The 18,028-nt window shown below is 48.8% G+C and overlaps 1 protein-coding gene across 2 annotated transcripts; it reads left to right on the top strand.

The window, feature by feature from the left end:
• Nucleotides 1–1,249: 1,249 nt before the first annotated feature.
• TRAPPC3 (trafficking protein particle complex subunit 3) lies at nt 1,250–10,538 on the top strand. 2 transcript variants are annotated; one of them, XM_017676306.3, is made up of 5 exons: nt 1,250–1,465; nt 7,714–7,811; nt 8,028–8,127; nt 9,183–9,365; nt 9,789–10,538. In XM_017676306.3, the coding sequence occupies exons 1-5, from the start codon at nt 1,424–1,426 to the stop codon at nt 9,906–9,908; spliced, it is 543 nt and encodes a 180-aa protein (XP_017531795.1). In that variant the 5' UTR covers nt 1,250–1,423; the 3' UTR covers nt 9,909–10,538. The 2 variants fall into 2 exon arrangements, with proteins under 2 accessions (XP_017531795.1, XP_017531796.1); XM_017676307.3 differs by having other exon boundaries at nt 1,295–1,329.
• The last annotated feature ends 7,490 nt before the right edge of the window (nt 10,539–18,028 follow it).

Below are 18,028 nucleotides of genomic sequence, written 5' to 3'. Positions count from 1 at the left end.
CTCAGCTGTCCTCTCTCCTGGGAATGCAGTAGGTTCTTCTCTGTGCTGGCTTCTAGGAGCTAGCAGACCCCTGCTCATACCCCCTCAATGGACTCTCATGTTCCTTCCCAGAACCCTCAGCCACAGCACTGACAGGTCACCGCCTCTAGGGAAGCCCCAGAATGTCTGTGCCACAGAGAGAAGGGTATAATAACGACTGGCCCTGCCTCTTGGAGGCAAGACTAGGGGAATCCTGGGTACTGGCTTTCAGCCTGAGCAGCCTGGGCCCCCCAGCCTTCCCTAGCCTGGCTGGCTCATGTCTGGGCAGGCTGGTTGTCATGGTGAAGGATAGGGACGAGAATGCAGCTGCTGCAGAGTCAGGCTACCAGGCCTAAGTGAGGAGAGGGTGCTAAGGGACTTCCAGCCCAGCCCTCTCAAAATTGGTCAGCTACGGAAGGATGGCTGGAGCTGAAACCAAAGAGCTATGATCAGGGACTGCAGGACTTCCCCTTGGTGATGGGTGAGGGTGTTGCCAGCATATTTCCTTGGTGTTTGTTGGGCTGTGTTTTTAGAGAGTGGCTGGAAGGGAGTACACATTTACTTTGTGTCCAAGTGCTCTACATAATGAGGAGATCCCGCAACTTGTCTAAAAATGGTAAAGCTAGGATTAAAACCCAGGACTGGCTACAACCAACGCCTGTTGATCTTTGCTTTCTGGGAGCCAGGCACTATAGTTATTCAAGGGATGGGAGCAAGAGAAAGTGACCTGAACTTTCTCTACAGACTGAATAGTCCATCACGAGGTCACAGTGGTAGGATGCATGTGCTGGCTGCATTTGGTGTTTGGGGATGGCAGTTGGGAGAGAGAGAGTGAAATGCTTGGCACATAGTAGGTGGTCATTAAATATTTCTGTAATGAAGAAGCCAGATCTATGAACCATGGCTAGTTTTCTGGGACCTCCTGCTAGTTTCTGGCTCTGAAGTGCAGCAACAGCAGAAGGAGCTAGTTAGAAAGAGGGACTTTCCAAGGCTAATCCCAAGGGAGGAATTTGCACAGCATCTTTGAGTCGGGGTGCAGGAGCGGGCTGAAGGTGGTGGGCGAGTGTGGCTGATACATGATTAGCGCAAGCTGCGGACGCCACCCAGCGGCCAGAAGGCAGCCCACGGAAAAACCGGCTCTACGAGTCAGGCGCCGCGGAGCACTCTGGGATTTGTAGTCTGGATGCACTAATGGAAGATTCTGCCAACGGGGCTGTTGGATGTTGTAGTCCGACGTTTACTGGGTGGTAATTACCCTCTTCGGCTGGACCACGAGTCCCATGGTGCCCCGCGACAGGCCGCGCAGGCGCGGTGAGTTGGGGCCGGTCGGTCTCCGAGGCTGAGGGGCTGGGACTCGGTCGAACACGGGGTCGCCGAGTGTCCCTGTTACGAGGTGTCCGGCACCATGTCGAGACAGGCGAACCGTGGCACAGAGAGCAAGAAAATGGTAACTCGGAGCATGTGACCTCGGCAGGCGGGGCGGGATGGAGGCGTTCTGGGGAAGGGGCCCGGTGCGGGGCGGGAGGCGGGAGGCGCAATTGGGAAAGGGCCCTCCTGTGAGCAATTGTTGGGGGGTTCTGCAGGAAAGAAGGGGGTGCCTACTTGGCGGGTCAAGAGGGGCAAGTCACTCCGGGGCGTGAAGCAGGTTGGAGGGCCCCTGGAGTAACTCGGAGACCCTCTCCTCCGAGGCCTCAGTGCAGCTGTGTGCTAGACCAACGACGGCGGAAAGAGCAGTGACTACCATGTTCTTGTGTGTTAGGCACTGGGCCATGAACTTTACATACGTTATCTCATTTAATTCGTAAAGTAACTCTCTCAGGTGGATGTTATCGCCATTTTACATCTCAGAGAGGTTACATCGATTTGGCCAAATGTATAGTTAGGGAGAGTGAAGATTTGAAAAAATCTAACTACAAAGTTAATGTTTCAGATTACTAGGCGATACTGCCTCACACTTTGACATGGGCATTGTAAGAGATACTCAGATACTGGTCTTGCTAGAAAGGAACTTTCTATTCGGTGGAGTAAGAGGTAGGCCAGAGTAGGTAGTAAGTGGTGCCCCTCTAGTGAGTGAGGGGGGTGTCCCTTCTTGTCCTGGAAATAGTGGACACCATATGATCCATAAAGTTTGGCTGCAGATGGCGGCTGCGGCTGGAAAGTAAGGTAGATAACATTTTTCTCCAAACTAAGGGGACTTCTTGGCATTTATTCCTTTTCTCTGGCATATTCTTACCTCCTCCAGAATTGTCCACACACAGTCTTTGTTTTCCCATTTAAAACCTTCAGTATCCAAGGTTGGGTTGCATGCTGTGCAGATCAGGGGCCCTTTGTTGGCATTCAGTTCTAGAGGGGCATCACACACCTGGAACCACCACCGAAAATGGGCTGTAGAAGGCCCCATTACTCTAGAGCAGTACTTAACTTTTATTCTCTTTTGCTGATGAGAGCTATGGATCTTCTTCCCAGAATTTTAAATAGACAAACATATACAGACATTTACTTATGTTTTGGAAGGGTTTGTGGACTCCCTGAAGATACTGCATGCATCACAGATTAAGACAGATGAAGAATTCCTATTTTTCGAGAAAAAAACCAAAGTTTAAAAGAAGAAAAAAAAAAGTGTTTTGTTAGGAAACAATGTCATGTAAGGAGAAAGGTATGGGAGTTGTTGGAAATCTGTCTTACTCCATTGATCTTCAGTTTCCTTGATTATAAAATGCGGCAGTAATGCCTACCTAAAATTAAATGAGGTAACTGAAATGTACAGGCATGGTAAATGTTTGTTTCCTTCTTCTTTTACCAAGAGATGAGCAGATATGTCTTCCTGCTTAGTTTTACTATGTTGTTTGCTCTTTATACATTTTTACTCTAAATCAATATTGAAATCTGTAATACCACTTTTTAACAGGAATCTGCAGGCTTCACTCTGAACCCCCAATATTCGTTCAGCTCTGGTGAAGTGAGGGAATTAGGGAGGCACAACAGCAGCCTGCCTCAAGGCTTTGGCAACTGCTGGTGTTTCTGCTTGGAACTTCCTTCCCCAGAGAGTAACCCTAACCCTAACCCAGCTATTCATTCACAGTTACTCAAACATCTCACCCTCCGAGAGGCCTTTCCTGACCATCTGATTCGTTCTCTATCCTCTCACTCTGTTTTTCTTCATAGCACTATTTCATCTTAAATATTTCATTGTAAATGCCATATTTACTTGTTTATTTCCAGAATCCCCCATGAGAAGGTAAACTGAACGGGAGTAGGGATTTGTTTTGTTCCCTGCTTCATTCCCAGCATCTAGAATGATGCTTGGCACTAGGGAATCTATTTTGAATGAATGACATGAAGGTTTGGTTCATCCTTTATTCAGTCCCTACCGGTGCCTACTTGGGGCCTATCACGTGATCCTCTCTGGCTACCTGGCTTTTTCATGCTCTTCTCTCTGTTTGGGGAGTTCCCACCTATAGGAGCCCTGTTCCTTCAGCTGATTGCTGTGTTCCCATTTAATCAGCCCAACCTTCAGCTGATCGCTGTGTTCCCATTTAAGCCTCCTAACATGTAAATCGTTATATGCCCAGGTAATTAGATCTCTGCTTTTAGTCTCTGCAAACAGAAACAGACCATTTGTCTAGCAGACTTTTCCTGAGCCCCAGCTGTATGCAAAGTTCTGTTCTAGGTGGTGTGGGAAATGTAGAAATAAAGTCCTAGTCCCTGACCTTGAGAAACACATATGCTGTGAAAAGGGCAGAAAAGTATGCAATACAGGATACAAATTTGTCTGAGAATGAGTCCTGGCTTCACTGCTTCTTGCTGTGTGTCCTTGGGCAAGTTACTTCATCATTCTAAGCATCATTTTCAGCATCTTTAAAACATAATTTAAGAAAGGTAATAATAGTATCTATATCATAGGGTTGTTCTGAGGATTGGTTGAGGTATTGCAGGTAAAACTAGCAATGTGATGGGGCACCTACAAACACAGTTGACACTCAGTAAATGTTGCAAGCTCCTTTATTAGTAAAGCTGTTAGCCTTTGTGTGTCTGTATAGTGTTTGGTTCTTGAATCCTGTGGACAGTCAGGCCTGCCCTTCTTTTGTGTTGTGTTACTAGTAACCCAACCCCAGTAGCTCTGTTCTGCAGAGCTCAGGTGAGTTTCTTCCTAAGTAGCAGCACTCAGTCTCCACGAAAGGAGGCTAGAGGGTAAGAGAGAGGGATGAACTCAGTCCTGTTACTGACCTTCCTTCCCCAGCTGCTAGGGGCAGGGAAGGGGCAGTCACACTGGATTACTTTCATTGACAAAAATAATAAAGGTGACTCTCGGAGCACTAGCTGTAAAGATCAGCCCCCTTAAGGAGATGTGTTATTTTGTTTGGGGGCACTAACTGAAAAGTTTTCTTTTCTGAAAACCATCAACTGCAGTAGCTCACCTGAGTGTAGGGCTTGGCTTAACTTCCTCTGCTCAGGTTGTGCCTGCTGTACTTGGAGATCATATTGGTTATCCCAATATTAAGCCATTCCTGTGGTTTCTTGGTTTGCATGGTGTCGTTTAAGTCCATTATCTCATTAGATCCTCCCAACAACCCTGTGATTGGCATGACAGATTTTACTGTTACCATTTTTGTGTGAGGAGATTGGGATTCAGCAAAGTGAAGTGGCTTACCTGAAGTCTCAGAGCTAGTGATGGCAAGTCCAGACTCAGGATCAGGTCTTCCAGCTACAAACCCAGTATTATTTCTGTATGACTGACTGTTACAAAATTCTTTCTGTTGATTTAAAATCTCCTTCTGTGAGCCTAGTTCCATGTGCTCTTTGGCACCACACTATAGAAGACCAGTCTAAGAATAAAAATAAAACCTACTTCTTGAGTAGGTACTGTGCAGCATGTACGGCACAAATGATATCTCCTTGGAATCCCACAGTAACCCTGAAGGGTAGAGAATATTGTCATCTCTGTGCAGATGGGAAAAACTGATGTTCAGGGAGATTAAGCAATGGCTTAGGATCACACAGCTTTTTATAGGACAGTGCTCAACTTTAAGACTGAGTCTCAGTTACTTAACCTGGTGCCTGTAAGTGGGAATGAAATGTTTGTTCTGCTAACCTCTCAGGGTTGTTATGAGGATCGATGAGGGACTGTGAAGATATTCTGAAAGTTTTACAAATGTTCATGACATTATTATTAAGCATAAAGTAATTTGAAAGTAGAAGCATTGGGAGAATGTGGTGCGTATGTTCAGTGAAGAAATCGGATCAGCTGAATTAGCTGACCTTAAAGATTCCATGGACCCTCTTGTCATGAGGGTCACAACACCTGAACACCTGGGTCTTCAGACTCTACAACCTTCTGTCACCCTGTGACTTCTTCTGTTCCCTCTTTTGTTTCCTCCTCTCTCTTCACACTGGTCTAGCTTTTTCTCACATGTGGCGACATTTCTCAAATATGGCTCCTACCTTGGGACCTTTGCATTTGTTGCCTAGAATTTTTTCACCCTGGTATTTTCATGGCTTACCCTTGCTTCCTTCAGGTGTTTGCACAAATACCACCATAACAGGCCTTGTCTAACTACCATATTCAAAACTGACACCCCCTCCTCCCACATGTACGTGAATATAAATACCCTCTAATTTCCTTGTATGCTTATTTTTCTCCTTAACACTTCCTATCATCTGGCAAACCATACATTTTATTTATTCAGTTTATTTTCTGTCTCCCTCCTATTAGATAGTCCCAGGTATGTGGTAAACATTGAATGAATGATTTTTTTTCTATACCACAACCCTACTCCTATTTTTAAAGTATGAAGATCTTTGAGTTGTGTATATATGTCAGACACTGTTCCAGATAGGCTTATTTCATAATTGAAGATGTAGACAGACTTGTAGATTAAGAGAGGGCCTGGAGAGCTGGCCTCAAGGATCCCATTGCCAGATTCCAGGCATACTGATTCTGTGACGAGTTTTTGGTTTTTTTTTATTGGTAAACTGGAGGCTGTTGCATGTATAAGGTGCTTAGTGATATCATGATATTCATGTTAACTTGGCATCATGGTGGGCTGAGGCTTTTGGAGTTTCCATCCAAGGGCTCATTAATAATGGAAGGAAAGCTCTCCTGATTTAATGCAGTAGTGCCAACTCTATGGACTGGTAACTGCTGGATTGTCTCCATCCATTCATGGCCCAGCCATTCTAGTGCCAAACCCTTAACTTTACTAAAAAATAATTGTCCGCCTTAATAGCTTCCCCTTAGTTGCTGTATTTGATAAATGGTCTCTGGGAGACACCTTGCTGACTGGTTTAGTTTAGTTCAAAGAGCATTCTGATTCTAAAACTGATTCTCTTTGACTTCCTAGTGCCACTAAGTTTGTTTTTTTAGGGGAGGTATTGATACTGCTGTTGTGGGAAATAGTGGACAGAATGAACATTGGCTTGGAAACTCTTGTTTTTTTCCCCGAAAATTACTTTTTTCAATAATTAGCTGCCCAAGGACAAATTATGTAACTGTTCTGAGTCTTAGTTTCCTCATTGCTAAAATAAGATAAATTCCTGCCTTTTCTTCTTTACAGAGTTATTGGGAGGTGTAAAATGAGATGATGAAAAATAAAATGCAGTATGTAAGCAAAAGGCACTCACAAAATTACTCTTGAAGTGACCTCATCACCAGGCCATGGGTCCTGAGCGCCTGGGCCTTAGCATTACTTGGACTTTGTTCCCCAGAAGACTTAAAGACAGAAAGGTGCTCCGCTCCAAGTTTGACAAGGCTTCATTCAGAAGGGTGGGGTCAGCCTTATTTCTGTGGGAATGCTTTGGCCCAAATGTACCATTAATATTTCTCAGTTTGTTTAACTCTGATAATACTTCCCATACCCCCGCTGCTTTCATTCTGTAGTCTTGATATTTGCCATTCCTTTTATCTTTTATGTCTCTTTGTTTCTTAATAGGTAGGTGACAGGATTCTTTATCTAAGAAAGACTGTGTGTGATTTGAACTGTGGTTGTATAGATACCACTCCAGGTCAGTATTATGTTCCAGGTAAATGAAGCAGTGTCTTCCTTTCAGAGTTACTGCCTTTCGGAAACATTTTAGTTATGTGTCAAGAGAAACATTATTTTTTCCCATGCTGGTGACTTAGGAGAGGGGTTATCAATGTAATGGACTTTGCCTAGGACTTTCTTCCTTCCCTGTGGACCAGACCCCTGGGTTGTCTGTTGCTCCTGGGTGGGGTCCTGGAAGTGCAAGTTAATCTGTAGGCCAGGACAGTCCGGACATTCTAAGGCATGGGGAAGCCATTGCTCACCCTTGCTGGTCATACACAGGCTAATTTGTAAGTGTCTGACTTGGGTCTTTCACAGTATCCAGTGAATGACTGCTGCTGCCACACCAAATGCTGGTGACCCAGGCTTGGGCTTGGCAGCTGTGGTGGGTCCTGGATTGGCAGAAGCCCACCTTGGCATGTTGGAAGAGTGACTGCTCCGTGTATGAGGTGCCTTTTACAGCCCACTTTATAGTAGCTGGCTGTGGCCCTGCCATGTTGATCCTGGGGAGCCAAATTACTTGGCTCCTCCACAGAGGTGAGGGGTGATGTTCTTTCCACCAGGCACAGGTGACCTTCTTTTGAATCCTGACAGTTGCCTCGAGGCCACTCCACACTCTCACCAAACTTTCTCTGGATGGCTTGGTCCTGATTGCCTTTTGAATCTCTTTTAGAGCTCTGAGCTCTTCACCCTGACCTATGGGGCTCTGGTCACCCAGCTGTGCAAGGACTATGAAAATGATGAAGATGTGAATAAACAGCTGGACAAAATGTGAGTAAACTCCTATGGGAGAGACAAGAAGGGGGCTCTCTGGCACTGTGATTCTACGTGGTCCCTTAGAGCCCAGAACATAACCAATATTTTGGGTACAGTTTGCCACTGAGCTCATTTATTGGAGGGATTTGGGATCATGCCCATTTCCCTTTACCACCAACATACTTGTGTTCAGACCCCATAATGCTGGTTGTTCTTTCATTTCTTTTCCAGGGGCTATAACATTGGAGTCCGACTGATTGAAGATTTCTTGGCAAGGTCAAATGTCGGGAGGTGCCATGACTTTCGGGAAACTGCAGATGTCATTGCCAAGGTCATTATCGTAGGCCACCTGGTCATCCTGAAGGACTGTCATTGGGAGGCACTGCTGACCACTCACTCCATCTCCCTTAGAGAGGCCCTTAGTATTCCAAAAGCCTAGTTAGGCATCCTTTGGGCCAAAGAAGCCTTCCTGGTGGTTTAGTACTAGCACAGATGATGGAAAGGGAAGGATGGTTAGGGTCATCCTGTGGATGAAAGCCCACCAAAATCAAAGCCAAATCTTGACTGTGAAGAGTAGCAGAGGAGCATGGGGGTTAAGGATACAGGGTTTGGACTGCCACAAACCTGGCTTCCAAACTGGCTCTAATAGATAGTTCTTAGGTAAGTTACTCTTAACCTCTTTAATTACCAGTTACCTCATATTTTAAATGAAGAAAGTAAGAGCTACTTCACAGGTTTGTTGTGAGGAATAAACGAAATAACCTGAATATTCGGGGAAGATTAATGCACTTAACGTAGTGTACACATAGTAAATGTTTGCTGTTAGTGATATTAGTGTTATGTGTTACAGGGTTAATAATAAATGAAGACACCTATAACTTTGTGGTGCCTCTTACCTAAAGGTTGATTCTTTCTGTTGTAGAACATGTTGGCCATGCCCAAACCCTAGAGCAGTGGAGAGTGTGCTTTGTGAAGGTTTGGAATTAGGAGGGTGGATAGATGGATGTCTTCAGACCTGTATTGTATTGGCTTTCGGGAAGAAGAGCCCAGATAGCACAGAGGACAGGGAAGTGGGTTGTGGCCCGTCTGTGCTCAGATGTTGGCTCAGGGCAGCCATGCTTGTCAGAAGATCAGTGTTTCCTTCCATTACGGAGTGGAGGTGGACAGCAAGTTGTTGCCTGATGGTGTGATGGCTTGAGGGAGGGGGGTGTGGAACTGTGCGCAGATGCTTTTCCTTTTTTGCCCTGAACACATAAAGCTTCAGTGTCTCGCAGAGGCCACAGTTCTGTTCTGGAGCCCCTAAAGTCCTTTGCTGGTCCTGTCTCCTTCCCAGTTGTGCCTTCTCTGCCACACGTCCCCACAGTGCTGGTATGTGTCTTCTCACAGGTGGCATTCAAGATGTACTTGGGCATCACGCCAAGTATCACCAATTGGAGCCCCGCTGGTGACGAGTTCTCCCTCATTTTGGAAAATAACCCTTTGGTGGACTTTGTGGAGCTTCCTGATAACCACTCATCTCTTATTTATTCCAATCTCTTGTGTGGGGTGTTGCGAGGAGCCTTGGAGATGGTGAGTGCAGCTCTTTACCTTCTGGGATACCTGAAATGGGAGTAGGGGCTTGATAAATGTTTGAATGAATGAGTGAGAGAAAAGAAAGGCCTTTGGCTCAGCCCAGCACTTTTCTGCTGAGCTGGGATCCAAGCTGGGCATCGCTGCCTGGTTTGATTCTTCCTACTGGGCTGGGAGGTGGTGCTGTCAGCCCCAAAACTCAGGAGCATCCATTCCGGATTGACTTATTTGATGACAGTCTCATTTGTGGATGTTCTTTGCTAAGTCTTCTACAAGGGGGCATTGAAACTGGCAATCTTGTGCTTGTGGGAAACCAGTTCCCTTGTTTTGGCTTCTCAGATGAGTCATTACAGCTCTATCCTCAGTGGTTCCCCAGATGCTGTGGGTAGGTAGCTGCCCCTTCATTTACCCACTGTCCCCCAGGTTCAGATGGCTGTGGAGGCCAAGTTTGTCCAGGACACCCTGAAAGGAGATGGTGTGACAGAAATCCGGATGAGGTTCATCAGGCGAATTGAGGACAATCTCCCAGCTGGAGAGGAGTGACCGTCTCCGGGACTTGAGGGTAGCCATCAGGAGCACTTGGTGGCATCAGAAAGCCCCAGTGTTCCCTCTGCCCTCTAGAACTCAGTGACTCTTTAACATGGATGTTATCTATTCTTCTAGCCTTGTTTCCATTTTCCATGCTAATAAAGAGCAGACTGTGATACAGTCCATTCACCCCATAAGTGTGCACATTCAGGAGGGAAATTCTTCGCTCCCTTTCCCTTCAAAGGGGCTGGATGTAGTCCTCCTTGGCTGGACTCGAAAGAGTTTAACCATTTTACATTCCTGTTTGAATTTTCCAAAGCAAAACTCACTTTGACCCCATTAAGAAGCAAGCCTAGCCCAACTATTCCTGGACCTTCAAGAAGCCATTGGTAAATGGCAACAGGGAATCCAGGGTTGTGGGACGTGGGAGGAGAGGCTGGAGGAGGGACCTGCTAGCTGTAGTGTGACACACTCTAATGCTTGCCAGGAAAGGAGCCAGTCGTGCTGGGAAACACTTCTGGGAAGCCACCCAGATCTCTCATTCCTCCCAGCTGTTTGGAGGCAACATCTCCTCTTTTTACAGAGGGTCCATCCTTTTTTCTTAAAAATTCTTCAATAAAGACACATTCTTGAGTAAAATCTCAATCATGTCCTGTTTTCTTTCTGCTCAGCCCTGGGAATTTTATGACAGTGGGGTGAGGAGACCAGCTAAGTTCCTGGCCCTGCTCTAGGATTGGCTTCTGCCCATAGGTGAGAGAGTCTGGGAAACCTGGGAGCAAATGAAGCTCCTTCAGGGTCATTTTTGGGTTTTCTGTCTATAGCAAAATCTAGAAGTAGACCATTATCCCAGAGGCACTGGAAATGGACTCCTTTGGTCTCTTGGCTACTGAATTGGAAAGTTTGGCTAGAAAGACCATTTTAATTAAGGCCTGGTGTTGAGGTGCCATTTGAGTGCTTACCACGTGTCAGACATTTTACTGAATATATAGTAATTCCACTTTTAGAGGGAAGGCCACAAGTTGTCCGAGATGAGACAGCTAGTGAGTGGAGGAGAGGGTAAGGGTTCAAAGCCCCCACCACTGCAAAGCCCATGGTTTCATTCTGATGCCTGGTTAGCATTGTTGGTTGGGGGGAGGACAGGCCTGCGGCTCCCTCTGCCAGTCTTCTAGAGCTTAGGGTAGTTTTTGGAAGAATCAGATGTTGTTGGGCCATATGTAGTAGCATTGTTCTTAGGGACAGCCTAGGGCCTTGAGGTCCAGATACTCAGGGTGTTGGGGCAAAGTGGGACCTGCTGGCCTCTCCCAAGGTTAGTGGACAGGCCTGAGATATGGGGAGTGGCTATAGAGACACTGTGCTTGCAGTGTGTCCTGGCTATATAGGTTAGGACCAGGGTCCTGGGCTACCAGTAAGAGAGGCAGTTTGCACACAACCTACCTCCTCCAGCTAGGTAGGCCACCAAGGGGAAGGAAGTCATTTTTGTGTCCCCGCGTATAGGAAGGCTCATGCTACCTCTGAATCTTTCTCTGAGCCTCTTTATCGTTCCCTTCAAGTACAGTTTGGTGCCCCAGGAGAGGCACCCCATTTTGGACTACTGTCTCCTTAGCGTCCAGGACAGGGCTGAGTGCAGTCACACCAGATGCTGAGTGGATGAAGGCGACCTAGGGGAATGAGTGCGGGGGCCAGGTTTGAAAGTACTGTGGTGGTGACCTGCCAAGAAAAGTGATCTGCTCCACATTGTCCTTCTCTGGGGGGCTCTTGCCCTTCCTCTCCTCCCAGCAGTCGTCTGTATGGTGTGAGGTTTTGGATATTTCCTTTCCCAGCATTAAACTTGGGCAACATTACAGGGTTGGTGAGATGTGGAAACAGTCCCCTCGGGAACATCTCCAGTGACAACTTCACAATTGTGTGATGTGCACCTGAGGGCTGAGGGAAGGGAAAGGGCTGAGGACTGCAGAGCTGTTTGGAATGTCACCTGTTCATCTCTCCCAAACGAGCCAAATATGCAAGTCCCAGCAACATAACCCCCATTCTCCTTCATGTGCTGGCACGCCCTCCCAGCAAGATGGGGCAGTTTTGCCTGGCCTGTATGGGAGTGGCTGACTAATGAGGTCAGAAGTTTGGGTTCTAGAAGAGGTCTGGGGCTGCAGAAGGCCCTTGCTGCTGACCTTTGGACATGGCTTTGCCTGCGGCTCAAAGGAAAGGCCTCGTTCTGCAGCTTTTGGCCACCAGGGGTCTCCAAATCACCACTGTACTGTCATCCCATTGAGTAATCATTGGACCCCCTGGTTTTCATAATTTGCTAGAAGATGCACCTGATGGAGCAAATCTCAGGGTGGTCAGAACCTGGAAGTGGCCCCTTCCTCCAGTCACTCCCATGGGACTTGAAAGCAGAGCTCACAGGGCTCTCAGGCTGGGGGTCTACCTACTGAACCCAGGGCACTGCAAAAAACACATTGGCTAGCTCTGAGCCCTCCCCTAATCAATCTCTACTTCCTGAATGGAGCACAGCCCTGTTCTCTTAATGTAAGTCCTGTTCCTGTCCCAGACCCCCACCAGTGACACTTCCACATTCAGGTTACACTTTCCCCTAGTGGATTGGCCACCCCTACATCTGTACTGGGCATTCAGGTTTGAGAAGGAGGTGGCAACAGAGGCCAGAGCAGAAATTACATCACATAAAATTAAGTCTCCTAACAAGTAGTTCATTGTGGATGGCTGGGGTGGTGGTGTCGGAAAAGCATCCTCCAGAGTCCTAGAGCTTAAGTGCTACCATGTGCTGCTCCCTGGAAGCCAAAGGGCTGGTGGGAAGGAGAAGAGAGGGTGGTGGCAGGCGAGGAGCCTCACTCTTACGCATCCCCAGCCTTTGATGTAGGGCCAGGCCTGACCTCAGGATGGCCATTGGCCACTGCCAGGGGACCTGTGGAACACAGCACATTTGGGGAGCTGTGGGTTAGCAGCACATTTCTGGGGGCAATTTACCCTTCTGGCAGGAGGAGAGGAAAGTTTCTACTGTGGGGAAAGGGGTGGAGAGGGCGCTGCAACAGAGGTGGGAGGGAGGGTTGTGAGGAACAGAGGAGGGAGCCAAGGCTCAGGGCAGCGCCCTCCTGCTTCAGCCTGGCTCACTTAGCTAAGCTGGCTGGGGCTGTGGCCTCATCCAGGAAGCCTTCCCTGATGGACCCAGACAGCACTGGTGTGGAGCAGCACCCTAAGCCCACACCTTCACCTGGGCCAGTCCAGGTATAGCTCCAGAGGATGCAGAGAGAAGCAGCTGCTCTTCCCTCCTGGCTCTGGGGGCCTGGATTGTCCACCAAGGGACACCTAGGACTGAGCTGGGCCAGAGGAGAGCTGGGAGGATGTGTGAGTGCATGTGCAGAAGTGCTAATGCCTGGCAACAGCTCATGTTCGCTGAAGGCTGCTACCTGCTGGTGCTGGTCTAAGGCCTGCGTGTGTTATTTCTCATTTAGCATTCACAACAACCCTATCACTATTTCCATTTTGACAATGAGAAAACTGACACAGCTAGTACCTAGTAGATTCAAGACTTGTACCCAAATAGTCTGGTATTAGGCACCACACTCTTTATCTAGTACAGTATGTGTCATGTGTATGTTCTTGTGTTCCAGCGTGTATCTGTTTCCTTGTGTTCTTTGGGGAGTGTGTCTATATGGGAATCCTTTCCTTTAACAAAAATGTAGCCCTGACCTGGGGGCTGGGGACATGGAGATGCTAGGAGCTTCTGTCCATGCTGAAGCAGCCGAATGCAATGTGCGTGTGGCGGTGGGAGGAGAGGAGAGGTTGAAAATGAGAGACAAGGGCAAGCCCTGACTCTGCTACTTATTAGTTATGTGACATAGAACAAAATATTTGAACTGTGAAAAACTGTCAGGTTTTATCTGGGAAATGGGGATAATAATGTCTACCTTGCTGACTGTTTTGAGGATGAAACAAGATGAAGTATGTAAATTTCCTGGCATATGCTGAGTGTTCCCTAATCGGCAGTTATGGTTAACATGGTTGTTATTAGGAAAACCGTCTTGCAAAACTACTATGTTGTTATGTGAATGTCTGAGTGTACTCAGAGAGTAATTTTGTAAAATCAGGGCCACGTCTATGTTGTTCATTGTTGTATCCCCAAGCTTCTAGAACTACATTTCAGCACAGAGTAGGTGCTCAGTGTATGTTTATTGACTGGGTGTTGACTGAACATGGAGTGAAGAAGGCCTATAGAGGGAGGGGTGTGTGGGCCTCCACCAGGAGCAGTACTTAATTTATGGGGCTTAGTGCAAAATGAAAATGCAGAGTCACTTTTTAAAAAGTTATGATGAATTTCAAAATGACCCAGCACTAAATCATTAAAACATTAAATCAAGCCCTTCTGAATAGAGAGCTCTGTGCAATTACATAGGCTGCACACCCACCCGTGAAGCCCGCCCTGACTGCACTTGCCTGTGGAGCATCACCAGTCCTCAGCCCCTGAGCCCAGCAGTTCAGGAGAGAGTATAAGGAGACTCCAACCATGGCCTGCCATGCTTCCCAGGCTGCCTGAGGGGAGGGGAGGAAGGGGAAGGGACTCAGCGTGGGCAGGCGAGGAGAGAGCACGGGAGGGACCCAGTGACCTACAGACCTCCTCCCAGGGAGCCTCTCCAGAGCCAGGCCCAAGCCCGAGAGCAGCCCTCTGCCCTCCATCCCTTCAGGAGCTCGCCCCCGACCCAAAACCACCAACCAGGCTGCTGGGTGGTCTGGGGCATGTTTAGATGTTGATTGGAGCAAAATTGTTATAAGATTAGAATATTTAAGGTAGCCTTAATTTTCACAGTATTACTAGGAGTTCTGAGGATGGGGCTGAGAGATTCCCTGTGATGCAAGTGAGGAGAATAGTCGGGGCTGCAGGAGGGAGGCCACTTAATTTCCCTGGTGCCCAGGAGAGGCTGCTGGCAACTGAAAAGAAGGAAGGAGGGCTAGACAGACGGAAGGACTTCCCAGGAATTATAGAAGCAAGAGTCCTGTCCTGTAGCTGATGGGGGAAGTCAGGGTGGGGAGGGGTCTACAGAATCGCCAAGGACCTGGTGGAGCAGGAATGTACCAGCACCACGCCCTCTCCTCAGACGATTTGCACACCCCGGCCACACATCTGTGCAAACATACCTGCCTCCCCTCAGCTTGCCAGACAGAGGGAAGTGGTGGCAAGAGGAGGGTTCCATCCAGGCCTCCCTAGGCTCCAACGTCGGGTGGCTGGAACCCAGAGAGTTTTCTTTTTGGCAGATAAAGATAGAAATCTAGAAGGAATGGGAGCGTCATGGTAACAGTAATATGATTACTGATATTTACTGAGCCATTACTATGTGTCGGCTTGTGTTTAGCCTTGATATTTACTCTCTCTTCTAAGAGGCCAGATAGCACAGTGGGAAAGGGGAAGACCCGGATGCCAGTCTGCCGGGAGCCAATTCCCATCTCACCATGTGGGGGCAGTCAGTTAACTCATCTGTGCATCTGTTCTCCCATCTGCAAAGTGGACACAATAATAATGCCAACCTCAGAGCGTTGTTGTGAGGATTAAATGAGTTAACCCACATAAAGTACTTAGAAGAGTGCCTGGCAGAGTGGGAGCCCTGCAAGGGTTAGTTGTTGTTATTAGGCACTATCATTATCCCCCTTTTAAAGAGGAGGAATTTGAGGTTTGGAGAAATGAGGTCACTTGCCCACAGTCAGAGAGGCAGAACTGGGATCCAAACCCAGGTCTGCTTGACTCCTCAGCCTGTGCTCTGAGCCACCATCCGGGTGCCAGCATTGGCTCTGCCACGGGCTGTGCTCAGCACGTTCCAGGCCTCCTCTGGCTCATCTTAACCATTCACCCCATTTGATACCCCTGCTCATGCACATGACAGTCCTTGAATCCTTTCTGGCCAGCCTCTGATTTTTGTGGCTGAGGGAATTGAAGCCCAGGGAGGGGAGGCAACTTGTCCAAGGCCACACAGCAGGTGACTACAGGCAGAGCTGACCCACTAATATCCAGATACCACCAGAGGCAGACCAAGGTGGAATGTCCTGGCAGGTGGGATGAGGAGCCTGAACTGGCTTAGGCCAGAGTGAGCCTTGGTGGGAGAGTCTATAGATTTCTGGATCCCGGATACTCATTTTTTGCCTTGAAGTTTGCTACACAAAAAGCCAGCCGACAAGGAGGCAGCTGGGGCAGGGTCATGGCGAGACTCTCTCAGCTTCTTTTGGGGGCTGGGCAGCTGAGGCCCACCTTGGGGGGGTCCAGTAAACACTGGGGCCCAGTGAACAGGACAGGGCCCAGACTTGGCCTTCCAGGGCAGGTTGAAAGAAGGAGTTGAAGCTCTCCCTCCCTACAAAGCAGGGGAAGAAGGGAGGGGGCAGCGGACAGTGTATAGCCCCACAGAACCAGGCCAGAGGGCCTCAGACCGGTTTAAGGAATGAGTCAGGAGCATCAGGAGTACGATCGTGTGCGGCACTGGCTGAGTGTGTGTTTCGGTGTCTGTTTGTGTGGAGTCCATGGGGGCCCCTTCCCTAGCACAGTACACCCCTCACTTGCCTACTTGTTCCAACAGTGCCCCCTTCACTGAGCTCTCACCCGCCCCCCCAAGAGCAGTTCACACTTAGAGCTAAGCCCTCTCTCTGGGCTCCCGGATTTAATCATCACAACTAGCCTATGAGAGCTTTTCACATGGAGAAACGGAGGTGCCAGAAGTTAGGCAATTTGCTCAAGGGCATGCAGTTGGCGCTCAGGCGGTCTGACTCCAGAGTCTATGCTGTCAATCTTCACTGTCAACTTCAACCCTACTGCTGAGCTTCCCCCGCTCCCTGAACACTTGGCCGCCCTGATCCCAATCAAGCTGCTTTTTGCACCAGCTCTTGGGGAAGGCTCCAGCTCTGCAGCCCAGCTAGTCCCCAGGTATACTGCCAGCTGGGCCCCTGCGCCTTCCTCGGTCAGTGCCCCAGCCTGGCTCCCCTTAGTCCTCCTGCTGGCTCTAGACAGGAGGCCAGACCCGAAGACCCGTACAATCCTCCCAGTCTGAGTGGAGTGGGTCCAGGATCTGGAGGTGGGTGAGGGTGAGAGGCCCCACTGAGGAGTGGCGGGACTGGTGTGTACCTTGGCAGGGGGACAGCAAAGTGGGAGGCCCTCGGAGGGCAGGTGGTAGGAGGGGGAAGGGGTGATGGAGGTGGGCCCAGACCCAGAGACAGGCAGCTTTGGGCTCTCCCAGCTCCTTTTCTGGACCTGTTGAGGGCTCAGCTCTTTCCCACTTAGAAACACAGACACACACACACACAGACACACACACACACACACACACACACACTTACCCCAGCTTCCCTTTTCCTGGCCTCAGTTCATTTAAATGCACCACTGCCTCCACCTCTTCCCCTGTGGCTGCTCCTTTAGCCTCTGCAGGCTGGCTCCTGCCCCTGCTGCCCACCCCAGCCACCCCTAATTACTGGTCCCACATGATGTTCTTCTGTGATACCTGACCCTGGGCCTCCCTGGCTTTCTGCTAACACTCTATCTTTGCCTTCTGAGTTACTACTCTCCTGGTTTCCCGCCTGCCTCCCCAGCCCCACCTTTTGGGTCTCCTTTCTTACCTCTTCCTCTCTGCCCCCTTTGACTGTTGGCATTCCCCACGTTCTGGTGCTGGCTCCCTGTGCTCCTTCTCTGGGCCTTATCCGGGTGGCGTAAGTCACCATCCATACACCATGTATTCCTGATTGCTAGCCCAGAACTCTCACTTCCCTTCTGGATACACAGAAATCCCACAGGCATGTCCAACTCAATGCATCTGACAACCCTCCTTCTCTTGGTCCACCACTTCCCCATTGTCTACCCAGAAACCTGGGTGCTGTCCTTGATACCTCGCTCTTTCGAGGCCCCTCACCCCCTCCTCCAAGTCCTGCCTATTCCACCTCCTTAACTCCTCTCACACGTGGCCCTTCCCTTCAACCCCCACTGTCCACCTTGTGGACCAGCCAGGATTTTCCAGCAGGTTTCTCAGCTGAGCCTCTGTGCTACTTCTTCCTCACAGAAGTCAGGGAGCTCTTGCCAAAGCACGTCTCAGACCAGGTCACTGCACTCCTCCAGGCTCTTCTGTGGCTCCCCATTTCCCCTAAGGTGGAGTCTAACC

This window comes from Manis javanica, chromosome 4 (assembly GCF_040802235.1).
Source record: "Manis javanica isolate MJ-LG chromosome 4, MJ_LKY, whole genome shotgun sequence".
Lineage (NCBI taxonomy): Eukaryota > Metazoa > Chordata > Mammalia > Pholidota > Manidae > Manis > Manis javanica.
Note: the sequence above shows the minus strand (reverse complement) of the source record. Positions and strands in the feature narration are given on the sequence as shown.

Coding starts and splice junctions, on each gene's coding strand:
- TRAPPC3 (XM_017676306.3), top strand. CDS start 1,424: ATGTCGAGACAGGCGAACCGTGGCACAGAGAGCAAGAAAATG. Junction 7,812..8,027: donor AATAAACAGCTGGACAAAAT/GTGAGTAAACTC, acceptor TTTCTTTTCCAG/GGGCTATAACATTGGAGTCC. Junction 8,128..9,182: donor CTGCAGATGTCATTGCCAAG/GTCATTATCGTA, acceptor GTCTTCTCACAG/GTGGCATTCAAGATGTACTT.